This window comes from Neurospora hispaniola (assembly GCF_033458365.1).
Source record: "Neurospora hispaniola strain FGSC 10403 chromosome Unknown B0T23scaffold_4, whole genome shotgun sequence".
Lineage (NCBI taxonomy): Eukaryota > Fungi > Ascomycota > Sordariomycetes > Sordariales > Sordariaceae > Neurospora > Neurospora hispaniola.
In genome coordinates, this window is record NW_026944409.1 from 269343 (window position 1) to 282981 (window position 13639).

At 42.5% G+C, this 13639-nt stretch overlaps 2 protein-coding genes across 2 annotated transcripts; one reads left to right on the top strand and one right to left on the bottom strand.

The window, feature by feature from the left end:
- Positions 1-47: 47 nt before the first annotated feature.
- Positions 48-1822, bottom strand: B0T23DRAFT_315529 (uncharacterized protein; the record flags this gene model as incomplete). Its single annotated transcript, XM_062834861.1, has 2 exons — positions 48-1180; positions 1240-1822. The coding sequence occupies 2 exons, from the start codon at positions 1820-1822 to the stop codon at positions 48-50; spliced, it is 1716 nt and encodes a 571-aa protein (XP_062692530.1).
- Positions 1823-2841: 1019 nt separating this feature from the next.
- B0T23DRAFT_317061 (uncharacterized protein) lies at positions 2842-4346 on the top strand (the record flags this gene model as incomplete). Its single annotated transcript, XM_062834975.1, has 3 exons — positions 2842-2926; positions 3037-3335; positions 3510-4346. 3 exons carry the CDS (start codon positions 2842-2844, stop codon positions 4344-4346), a joined length of 1221 nt encoding a protein of 406 aa, XP_062692531.1.
- Positions 4347-13639: the final 9293 nt, after the last annotated feature.

The window sequence follows — 13639 nt, forward strand, 5'->3', positions numbered from 1 at the left end:
GTAACCCGATTTCAGGTCTTGTGTTCACCAACGATAGCCTCCAAAGGTTAAAGTGCCGCCCCTCCCCCATTGTCATCATCGTCATCATCATCCTCGTCTTCATCCTGTACCATACCCGTTTGAGTACGCACATCAACCTCGTCGACCTTGTCATGCAGATGAAGGCCTCGAAGATCTTCAACATTACCCTCCATAGCTTGCATGGAGTCCAAAGATGCATTGCTGTCCACATCATTCTCAATGCCCGGCGCCGGCTCCGCATCAGCTCGATGCACAATCACAGACGAATTGTCGTCCCAATCCGCCACCGTGCCTGCCCTCGTCCCGGCGTCTGTCCCCGCGTCTGTCTGATTCTGTGTCAGCCGATCATCGAGATGCATCGTGGCGGACCAAGTATTTGAGTCTTCGTGCTTATAGCTCAACGGGCTCTTCTTCTTGATGACATTAAACACTTCGGTCCTGACGCGCTGTAGAATCCTGTCCAACATGATCTGCCTCCTTTTGACTGCTTCGGGGCCGTGGAAGTCGTAGACGTCTGGCAATCGCCACTTTGGATACAAGTTTCCATGGGAAGCTCGAACCTCGACGCCCGATCGCGATTCATCAAAGTAGTATTTGCATAACTTGCAGGTGGGCTTGCTTGAGCCGATATAAGGCCACGAGTTGAAGAACATGGTGGGACTGATTTCGCCTTTGCCGCGATCAGTAAGGAGCCAATGGTGCAGGAGCACTTCGGAATGGACGGCCAGTTTCTTGTTTGTTTCGTAGGCGTCTACTAGTCTGGTGTCGAGATTGTGCATTTGCAAGTCTTGCACAAAGCGCTTGAAGATGGTCATCAGTTTCTCGTTGGAGGTCATGCGGCCAACGATGCTCTCGGCTTGAAGGGATTTTTTGCGTCGGGGCGTGTCCTGGAGGTCGGCGCTCGGAATGGCGACAATACGGGTCTTGCCTTGGAAGAGATGTGGCCATTCGTCGCGGGCTTTGAAGAAGGAGTGCACCGAGGCGCGGTAGGCCCGGATGCGCTGGGCGACGTGCACTAGATCAGACCAGCATTCCATACTGGCGTGGCCAGTCATGGCGGTGCGGCCGGCAGCGGCGCGGGCAATTAGGATGGCATTGAGGCGTGTGGAAGCGAAGATGCTCTTGAGTTGTCGGGTGATGGTGTTGCATTTCTGGTCGTCTGGGCGTGTTAGTGACGGACGGCGAGGCCATGACGGGATCATGGTGTTGGTGACTTACACTCTGCTTCCGACGTCATTTCCGTGACGGTATAGTCTTCTGACTCGAGCAAGTCCTGTAGCCCTCTGGCTACCTCGCGATCCTCCTCCTTCTCGTCCACCTCACACTGCCGTAAACAGTCTTCTGCCTTCTCCCTCAGCGACTTGAGATAAAACTTGACCCTCGGTCGATTGAAGCGGAGGACAGTCTGCCACAGCTCCCTCTCGGCCGCCTCTCGGCCCTCCCTATCACTCTTTGGCGGAGCACTCGCTACCTTTTCCAGAACAGTACGCAGAAACTCGGCCGTGTGCTCCAGATGGCGAGGGGTAGCTTGGTTGACACCAAAGACATATCGGACCTCTTGCACAGCTGCCAAGACATTGCTAGTGTCAAGGACCATGATGGATGTCACCGTATTGCCGCCCTTTTCTCGATCACAGACATGAGCAAGCCTGTAGACGAAGGCCTGGAAGAGCTGTTTGGGATCCTCGTCGTCAACGCGCATGGCCGGGGAGGGGCCAGATGATGGTTCGCCAATGGGCCCCTTGAGGGCTTCGAGGAGCATGATAGGCTCGTAGAAACGGTGGAGGATTTTGGGAGCCATCTTGATTGGAGTGCCATGTTGGGTGTCTGAGGACTCCATGGTTTCAGTGGTGGCGTGGGAAATGTGTATACCTCTACTCTCTTGACAACATCAAGGCTCCCGTTTGCTGGAGTGGAAAAGTCGAGTTGACGCCGGCGGATTTGGTGAGTGGTCGTTGGCAGAGGCAGCGCAATAACGGGCAGCGATCATCTGAGACATTTTCTTCTTTTCTTCCAGTTCCCGACCTCCCTCTTGCCGTGTTTGATGTTTGGACATGCATCAACACATGTCGTGGAAATAAGGCGTCAAATAAAACAAAAGAAAAAAAAGGCGGGCAGAATTGAAGATTGGGTGACATGTCGGGTCCTCCCACTTCGTTCTTCCCCACCAAGCAACGATGCCCCCGCTCCTTGTGATCAACCAATCATGTCGGTTGAATCAATCCAACAAGAGACGGGCAGGAATATCCACAGCCAGCACGACACAAAGCAACGCAGACGCGGCCATGACTGCAGAATGAGGTCTCGGCGCCTGCCGCCGATTACGCTACTTGCAAACATTCTGCTCGATATAACCAATCTCTAGCCGACCTCATCTACCCACCATCCTGCGTGAGGCCCGACATGAGCAGCCAATCACAATCAGGCCGGTTACCAAAGCAGGATGGCGTGTTGTCCACTCTTTGGACAAGGCATTTTTCAACCATGTTTTCTTCAGACTCTCGACGAGATATCGTCTGTTTGTTGCTGGATATTCGACACTCCAAGTGGTCACATCCAACGGGTCACTGCCATTGATGGACGGGAGAGGCCTACAGCCCACTCAGCTCTTCACTTTTTCCCTCACTCTTCCTTGTCAAAGTGGAACACAAGCGTCCTTTTAAAGGGGCCTCACGCCTTAGTAGGCCTCGTTTGATCCATCCCTTCCCCTCTTCTCTTTCATGACTACCCATGCTCACATCATCTCTCTTGTCATCACCGATACGACCATCACACATTGTCTTGACAGCAACCAGCTCGCATCGCAGTGTCCGCATTGCCATGGGCGACCGCGTTCCAGCTCCCCCGGCTGTGGTGGATGAATGTATCGACCCCAGCCTGTTGACACTGCACATGGACGTTAAATGTACATACATCCCCTCACCCTACCCTCGACGGTGTCATGCAAGACCTAACAAGTCGCAGCGGTATCCACGCCAGACCACGTGGACTTTGATGGCTGTGGCACTGTCCAAGATGGCCGCTCGCCTCCTTCTCCCTCCATCGTCAATTCGCCGTCCACTTCGTCGGGCTTGTCGTCGTACGCCGGAAGCGTTGCCGGAAGCCCCAATGACGTCGGCTTCTCCCCTGTGGGAATGGAGCAAGACTCGCCGGCTGTCGCACAAGACCCCACCGGCTTGAATGCTGCACCTGCTGACACCATGCACGACATTACAGCCGCGCAGCATGCGGTCCTCCAAGAGACGCTTGGAACCTGGAATATGGCCGTGTCAGCCAATGAGCTTGCTGGAACCTACAACCTGGCGCAACTCAATGTGGACGACATGTATAACTTTTACATCACCCTGCACTCTATCCCAAACCCCCCAGCCATCATGATGCAAAGCAATGGCAATCCTAGCTACGAGACTTAGTCTACGAGCGATTCTATCCAGAACTCACACAAGCTGGACCGGCCGCATATCCACGCCCGTGGTTTGGCTGTAAAGCAACGCTGTGGGGGATTCCCAATGCAACAGCATCATGATCAATCGGGATACATGTATGGTGGAGAGGAACTTTGTACAGTTGGAGACGAACAACACAACGCGCCAAACCCGTCATTCATTCAGCAGCAGCAGGGGCAGTCGTTCTTTCAATATCCGCCAATCATTCCACAGGAACCGCTCATTCAGCCTTGTTACAACCCGCAACTTAGCAACGCCACACTGACTACAGCCATCCCACCCGAGACGCCGATAGCCTTTACAACACCTATGAACGGTGTCTGGCCATCCGGTGCTCAATTCCCACTATCAGCCACTTGCCTCCAATCCCAGGACTGGCACTCACCTATCCCTTCTCACATTCACTTTTCCCAATCACACCCATCCCACATCCCAGCACCATTTCCATCCCCAACCTCGCCAATCAACCACACCACCTCATCAGCTCCCTCTCCCTCACCATCCACATCCTCCACGTTCTCTTCCAGCTCCGCTTCCAGCTCCTCCTCCAGCAGCCGAAAATCTCCTGAGAAGAAACCCTGCAAAGCCCCCGTCGACGACCGCTACGGTAAATGCACCTACAAAGGCCACTCCAAAGAACTCAAAAAACACTACCGCACCACTCACAAAAAGTATGCCGAGGAAATCGGCATCTTGCTGGACCCGTTCGAGTGTGACGATTGTAAGACGTCGTTTGTGCGAAAGGATTTCTTGGCGCGACATCAGCGTGTTCAGAGGGGAAAGACGATGTCGGCGTGTGAGCGGGCGATGAAGAATAAGAAGGGGAAGGGGAGGGTACAAGTACGTGGAAGTCAAAGTAAAAGTGAGATGGGGATTTGATATGGTAGAAAGGAAAGGGTGGACTAGATGATACCTACATAGGTACATACCTACCTACCTCAGGTAAAGGAGGGAATGGGATGAGGATAGCGGAGGGGGTATAGGTGGGTGAGCCGGCCTGGAAAGGCTGGAGGGAGGAATGAGGTGGAAAGGAAGAAAAGCGGGTGGACTTTGCTGGAATATGCAGTCTACCGGCCTTCACACCGGGTTTCCTCAGGTGGTGGCTTGTGGGTCTATGTGTGTATGGAGGTTATGGTGTGGTTCTTGTTCTAACTCCAAAGCGGTTCTTTGTCGGTCCATGGTTTTTCTTGTTTTCGGTTGCTTCTTTGATATCAAAGGTTCCAGATTGTCTCATGGTCACGGTCGGCTTATGATCCTTGTTTCATCTCAAACTTTCCTACCTCTACATGCCTCGGTCTTCATGGTTGTCTTGTTTTTTTCTTCTCCTAGGTTAGGTACCTAACAACAAACTGTTCTTCACACGATAATATAAACGCTGGGATCGGGTAGGTGAAGCAGGACGAAGCTAACTTGGGCTTGGTCCTGCTTTCTTACCTACTTGATTCACAGCGTCTATACTATCGTGGGTTGAGCGGGTTGTTGCATGGATGTTATTACGAAGTAACGACCATTTCTCAAATCTCAATCTTTTCCCGTATTTTTTTACACATTCTCCCAAGCCTCTTTATATAACCGGCTGCGATGCTCTATCGAATTCTTGAACAAGAAATGTGATTCGGGCTTCCATCACCTTCGGGAACCCGGTCCCGATTCACTCCTAGCTGAGTCCACTCCGGATCTACTATCAAAGTCCGTCGCCCCTTCCGTCTCCGTTTCTGCTCCCGGTCGGTCGTCGACACAGGCCACCGAACATGTCTTGGCACGGCGGGATCCAGCCCTCTTCTTTCAACTCCCTCGGCTTCCCGTTTAGGCGCCAAGCAGTCGAGTTTCCGGACAACCAAGCTACATTCCGAACCCCCTGACATCGCTCAGTTAAGTTGGCAACTTCAGCTCCAGTCCCTTGTTCAAGTCCCGTTTTGCACGTTTACCGTCGGCATCACCACGTGCAGCCACCGGATCACCGGCCATCGCACCACCGCATCACTACACGCCATTCAAGAATTGAGATCGAGATTCACGAACTGGTAGTCTAGTACCAGCGCACTTCCCACATAACCGAACCAGTCAGTCCGCTTGCCGCTCACTTCCCCAGCCGGAGTCCGGAGTCCGGAGTCCGGACAATTTGCTACCTACGTACCTACCTTCCCTTACCAAGTCTTGTTAGTTCTTGTCAGCCGTCTTGTCCTCATCATCATCCAACGGGATGGACGGCATGAATGACTCGAACATAGCTAACTCGAGTCAAGCAGCATGACCAGAACGCATCGTCTAGTACATGTACTTGATCGTCACTCACATGTCCGTGGTGCTCGCGGTAGGTTAGTTGCCCGTGCAGCTGAGGAGCCGATCCAGGCTGCGAGGTATACCTAGTAAGTGGGAAGTGCTTTAGTTCATGTCCTGGCGCCAGAAATTCGCATGTTATTGGTTGGTACTTTCTGATAGAAAAAAAAAAAAAAAAAAAAAAAAAAAAAAAAAAAAAAAAAAAAGAGGGGGGGCGGTTGGAAAACCGACCTGACAGCAATCGACCGACGGAATTTACCCTACGTGCCCCCGGGCCTGCGCGCTCCACAACACGCACGCCAAACAGTTACTATTTCCATCCATTCGGGAGATGGAACTACGATCGTCCGTCCGTATGCATTCTTGGAGCTTTATCTTTTGTGAATGTCTATCGTGAAGCTAGGTATGAGGGCTGTCGTCTCTTTTTTATCGTCCCTTTTCTTGTTTCATTCCACCTTTTTTGTTTTTGATTTTTCGAGGATTTCAGGGGCATATATATTAAGCTTCTTAGTCGGATTGCCAAAGACTAAAAGAGACCAAACTGGTGATGCCCGAACTTGAACTTTCAAGCATTATAGTCCACGTGGAATGGTCGATCTTTACTCACTTCTTAGGGCCCAAGTCTACGACTAGCCAATTTGAAACTTCCTAAGGAAGGTACTAAGTAGAGAAGAGAAGAGAAAGGGCAGACTACAGTAACGCTAACGCTAAAACCAGCCGCAAACACAGGGTCCCGATCATTTGATCAAAGTGCAAAGCACTGTCTATTCAAGATCACTTCATGATCGGTTCGTCATCCGGACGTTCGGGTGTCGCATGGACTTTTGGGCTTCGGGGATCTGCAGTGTTTTCAATCTTTATGGGGGATTTATGTCTTGTTCCAATTCTGGGAGATGCATAGACGTCTGGTATGCACCCCTTTGGAGTTTAAGCTTCATCTTCTTTCCTGGTCCTTGGGTCGTTTGGTTCCTCTTGGCCCTTTGGGTCCTTTGGGGGTTTAAGAACAAGCATGAAAGCCAGCTAGGTACCAGTCGGAAATGCCGCCAGTAGGACTGATTGCCTTTCGTTCACAGACGAGAAAGGGAACGCCGTCCGACTCACCGACGTTGTGCTCGCTGCTACCGGCCAGTGCGGTTAGGGGAACCGAATGAAATGATTGTATGTAACCGGTTAATCTGATTGTGCTGTTGATGGATAGAGATAGCCGACTGCCCGCCGCGGTCAAGCGTCATGTGGTGTAACTTTACCGTCAAAGCACCAGTTACTGTTTGACTTGCAGTGGTCGAGATGCCCAAGTTACATTGCAATTGCATGCGGCTCGGTGGTACTGATATCCAGCATTCAGCATCCAGTTTATTAGTGTATATCCAGTGACCCAGGTCTTGAGCATTTGATAGTTGTAAAGAAATCCAGGATCTTGACAGCAGAGGAGAACTAGATTTACCCGGATCGCAATCCCATTGGTGGGTTTTTTTCTTCAAACAGCTACCGTATCAAGTGAAGCCCGACTTCGAAGTCGCATTCTGGTGAGCCGGTGAACCGGTGATGTGGTTAGTGGTAGGTTCGGCCCCATTCGGGGTTATCTAGTCAAGTGTTCCTTTAATTCAGGGGCCGAGAGTCTGGAATGTCTGCAAGTTGGAAACAGGAGAGGCCGGCGGTAGTCGGATGAGTGTGTGGGAGGCACTTGTCCAAACTTCAACGAACCTCCTAACCTCGCAACGTCAAACGGTGGATGTGCCCGAAGCAAGGGGAATTTTATGACGCAGGGAAAGTGTTACAAAACTCAACCGGGGGCCACGAACCCAAATGATTGACGGCCGCGGGGAAAGAAAAAGAAAAGAAGCCGAAGAAGAAAACCGCGACATGCGCGCCGAAACGACATTGTACGTACAGACATATCTTGGTCGCTACACGGTCGCGACACGAAACATTGATATAACGGATGGAGTTCATGGTGGATTATTCCCTCTCACTTTTTTGAGGGGGTTTTGGGTTCCGTCATTCAATCGATAGTTTCGTTTCGATGGTTTCCACGGTTAAACACGGGCGGTTAGGGTCGTCGGGAAGGAGTGGATTTTGGGAATCCGTACCTGCATTGGATCCCCATCCGCCCGCCGTTCGCCAATAAATCCACATTTGCAGTCCAGGTGCGACTCAAAATTATTAGGCCGTTGAAGGTCGCACGTACGTCGGCTTTCTCTCGGTACTTGGTCGTGAGATGTGAGACGCGGCATCACCGCGACGCCGGAACTCGCATGCAACGAATGTCAAGAACTTTCTTTTTACTCAGCCAGTGACATCCCCAAACTGGGCACTGGGACGGCGGCAGTAAGAGCGGCTGTGGCTGAGGTAGTGAACGCCACACCCGCCCGCCTGAGCCACCCCATTGCACCACCTACAGCGAGGCGGCAGACAGGCATCCGGCCCGCGGTATGGTATTTCCGGCGCAACCAACTGAATGATAAGCAGACACCAGACGAATCCAGCCATAATCCGACATCCATCGATGGGTGCTGCTGGCCAACCAGCTGACCGACAGACCATCTTTCATTCCCGACCTTAGTTGCCGTGCCGTCTTGTCTGTCGTTTCTTTTTGTCGGACGTTGTGCGATACCCTGGAATGATGCCCTGAATTCATCGTTAAGCGATGCGACGCTATGTCATCGTGTCTCACTTGGAGCGCTGCTCATCATTCCTTTACATAGTGTAGCCTAACTTGCAGTTGCTAACTAAATTTTGGCAGAAACAGACTACCTCTACATACATACCTAGGGAAGAGGTGTAGGTAGGTATCCTCGGTTGTGTTCGGTTCACTATTGCCATATCCCACAAATAGCAATCGTAACCCCACAACTGATCACCCCCCACAACGGATTATATAACTTCATCACCAGGACCCAAATAACATTAAAAACTGGCCACTTTTGCAGCGATTTTAATGCTTGAAAATATCATGATCTTATTCTTAATACTCTTAAATAGCATAGAATACTAACTCAACTACTCTCCCTAACTCTTACAATAACCTCATTACCGTTATTACCATAGCAACCCTTCTACATTTAGGGGCTTACTCTAAGGCTTCACGAACTTAAATAATCTCCTTAATACGTACAAATCTACTATTACCCCCCTCTTTAACCTTCCTTTTACCTTTAAGTTTTATTAAATCTAATTAAATCTATAAATAATAAATTTAGTAGTTTTTTGTAGTAAATTTAACGTTTTTTATATTAAAGGCTTTAACCGATTTATTAAATACCCTTCTAATATTACGAACAAAATTGGATATTTCATTATTAATACCTTTATAAATATCCCTAAACTTTTAAAGGATTTAAAAAATAATATTCCGGTTGAAAAAGTCTAATATAAGTAGCGTTATAGTCCGGACTAATTTATTAAGGACGGCGGGTAGGGCATTATCGTTAAGGATAGCCTCGGGGTCGTTAAATATAATAGATCTATTTATTGGCTATATCCCAATCTTTTTAAATTTTAATTTAAAGTTTCTAGAGCTTACACTTAATTGTAATACTTCCTAATAATACTAAAAGAACTATTATTTATTTACTAATATAAATATTAGGAAGAAGGTAAAATCTTTTATTAAATTTTTGAAATATAATTTAATAATAATAAATATAAATCAATTAAGTAGCTAGGTCTTATAAGAAATATAGGGAGGTAAAAAGAGTAGTTGAATATTATATTAAAAAGCCTTAAAGAGGAAGTTATTAAATAAATAATTAATATACTTATTAAAGATTAAAAAACGCTAATTATTATTAATTAGTTTTGTTTCTAGTAAATAAACCTCCCTTAATTATTATAATACAATTTCTAAATTACTCTATCCCGTTAAAATATTATTATACTTCTAATTTTTAAATTTATTATTTATATTATTAAGGAACTATTAACTTTAAAAGTTTATATTAGAGAAAGCTGAAGAGAATACCGATGAGGAGACGGGAGCTAGACGAAGCGAAATGGAAATAGGACGAAGCTATACGGTTTATATAAACGAAGCGGTGGTGTATATTCGCAGAAGATACGTCTAGGGACTTAAGAAAATTGTAGGTATTAGAACAATAGGGAAGGATACGCAGCTACCTACCGTCCGAACTACCTAAGATGCCGGCACTACGCTACGAAGGTAATAATAAAGAATTAAAGAGTTATAAAAATAAAGTAGAAGTCCTAGCGGAGAGGTTCTTCCCGGCGGTTAATGTGCCGACGGATTACCTACCGGATTAGTATATAGAACGAGAAATTTAATTAATAATAAATTATATAATTAGTACTAACAATATAGTGAAAACAATACGGCAGATAGTATTTAATAAAGCGCTAAAGAGCAATTAAATTTCTAATAAACTTTTTAAAATATACGGATATAAATTAGTAAAAATTTTAATAGTAGTAATAATAGGGAGTTTTATATTCGGATCGTTCCCGGTACAATAGTAATATACTAAGGTAATAATCTTAAAGAAGTCCGGTAAGACGGCGGTATAATAAAAGACTATAAGCGTATAGAGGCCTATTACTTTATTAAACTATATAAGTAAAATACTAGAGGCTATAATTACAGAACGGTTTACGCTTATAGCAGAGGAGTATAGGCTCTTACCCGAAGGTTAAATAGAAAACCGGAAAGGGAAGTCAATTAAATTCGTAATAAAAGTCGTAACGGAGATAGTATATACAATATAGGAATTAGAAGTAATTATATTACTATTTCTCTTCGACTTTAAAGGGGTATTCGATTAAGTAAATTATAAATAATTCCTATATACGCTCTAAGAAAAAGGATTGCCGATATAATTCTTATATTAGGTAGTAAATTTCTTATTAAATAGAATAGGTAATTTCTATTTTAATAGAATAATATTAAGGGAGTTCTATATAACCGCGGGGGTATTATAAGGTTCCCCCCTCTTCCTAATTTTATTCCTCCTCTTTATTATAATATTGTATAAAGTATTAAAAAGATTTAAAAGTACTATTATAATAAGATTTACTGATAATATTAATATCCTAACTTTTTTAAAATTAATAAGGGAGAATTATAAAAAATTCGTAATTATATAGAGAATCTACTATAAATAGGTAATAGAAAGGGGAATAGAATTTAAAGTAGTAAAATCGGAGCTTATCTATTTTATATAGATACGATAACTTAAATAAGAGATGGTTAATTTAGGAAGCTATTAATTAATACCTATAGAGATAGTATAATTCCTAAGTATATAGTTCGATTATAAATTTACCTATAAAGCGTACTTCTAAGTAATAAAAAAGAAAATATTAATATAAATATACGTCCTAATATAAATTATAGCGAAAATATAAGGGTATAGTTTTGTATAAATGCGAGAGGTTTATACTAAAGTAATTAGAATAGTAATAGCTTACAGTATATTAACTTACTATATTCCAACGGAATTAATAGAGGAATCCTACGGATTAGTGTGGGATTTAATTACGATTTAAAATAATTATTTATAAGTAATTTCTAATATATATAAAGTAATATTAATATTTAACTTTAAAATAGAAACCTTTTACCTCCCCTTTAATTTTTACTTTAATAAGAGAGTCTAAGTATTTAAAAAGTAATTAGCCTATTCCTTAATTATAATTTTTATATAGGGTATATTAATATAGGTAGCGGCCGAAGTCCGGAATTAAAGGATATAATATTTACTGAACTTAATATTAATTAGTAGTAAAGCGAAGGCCGAGTAGGCCGTATATGTTAGGAGGCTAAGAGCCCGTGCACAGAAGCACCTCAGCGGCTGCTACTCCCCTTCGTTAATTAAAGCGTAGGATCCTTTACAACAACGCCCATATCGGGTCGGACTCGCGGGAAGGATAATCCGGTACCGTACTAAAACGCTAAATTAGTATAGGGTTCTATAATACTCGTTAACAGATAAATAGAGTTTATACAAATATAAAAGAGGTTCAACGGAATATATCTTATTATAATCGGTAATTATTAATATATTTTTAAATTAACCCCTAATTTACCGTCCCCTACGTATAGCTACGACCGTAGTTACTTTAATCTACCTTTCGCCTACGTTTCTAATAAATTAATAACTCTTCCTCCGGGAATTAAACTAATACTATTAAAATATATATATATAGCGGCTAATTTATTTCTTATACTATTAAAGCTATTCTTTATCCCTCTCGTACTATTACCCTTATAATTACTATAATTAAAATAACCTAACTTCCTCTATCCTTATTATAATAACACTAGCCTATTATAAAGTCTATCGAAGAAGATAATAATGAAAACTACCTTCCTACACTATTCCGGGCTCTCTATTCGTATCTTTAAACTTTAGAAACCAATAAATTCGTATATAAATAATAATTATTCGAATTTCGGTTCGCTATAATTAAATTCCTCTTCAATTACCTCCCTTTATATATATCCTAGTAGGAGTAGCTCGCGTTCATAGGCCTCGCCGAATAAAATTTAATAAAAAATTACCCCCCTATCCCTACTAGGTTTTATTACTAAAATTACCTCTTTTATAATTAAATTTGTATTTCTACTATATTTCCCCTTACTACCCCTTTATTAGCGGCTATTATTATAATTACCCCTTTATTAACTATAACTATACTAGCCTATATTAAATATTATCCTAAATATAATATTATTAAATTTACTAACAAAATTTCTTATAGTTATAGAATTACTTTTATAATATCGATATATACTTTTAAAAATACTCCTATATTTCCCTCTTATTCGTTATTAATTATATTAAAAGTAATTCTAAGAATATATAAATTAAATATATATTAGTTTTCTATAATAAGCCCGGGTATAATATTATTTATAATACGCCTATGTAGAACGACTTCTATACTTTTTTAGAAATTAAATATAATAGTAATACTTAGGTTATTAAATAATCCGCTTTCAATAAATTCGAATATATATAGTAAAGCGCTTCGGAAACTATTCGTAACTTCTATAATTATTATTATACCGAAGAATTTAATTTATTATACAATTAATCAGAATATATTCGGGTCGTTATTTAGATTAACCAATTATACCCCTTCTTTAAATAAAGTATCCTTTTAACGGTTAGTATTAATATAATAAATAAAACAATAGTATATATAGAATAGTTAAAAGGCTTGGAGAATATTGAACCGTCTATATTATATCGTTAATATTAAATATTTTTAGGGTATAATCCATCGTCTTCTTCGTTTTTGTACCTTCTTACCTCCTCTTTAAATATTCCTTCTTAATCGTCCTATAGTAATAACCCTTCCGATTTTCTCCATTACTCCTTTATTACTTTTTAAATAAATCCTAATTTTATTTATTCCCTTTATTATTAAAAAGGCTATACGTATAGCCGGTATACCTAATTAAAACTACCGAATACTTACTACAAATATAATATAATAAACTATTTTATAGTAGCGTACCTAAACTAAACTTATTATAATTATAATTAAATTGGCTATTTAGTACGGAATTACCCTATCCCTGTAAATACCCCTTTATACGGAATAAACGCCGAATTAATTATAATTAGAGTAGTAATTATAATTATTTAGGATAATATAGGTAAATTATAAATATATTTAGAAATGAGGTTATTAGTAAGGATTTATAAAAATTAATAGAATATACGAGGGTTAATAAATTTAAGCGTAGAATTAAACTTAATTAGTAGGTATCTATTCCTATTAAATATGAAAATTAATTTAATACCCTATTATTTTATTAATTTCTCCCTTCAGCCTATTCCTATATATAGTATAACTACCTATTTTATTAGAATAAATAATTCCTATAATATTAAACGGACAAAGCGAATTACTTTTACTATAATTAAATT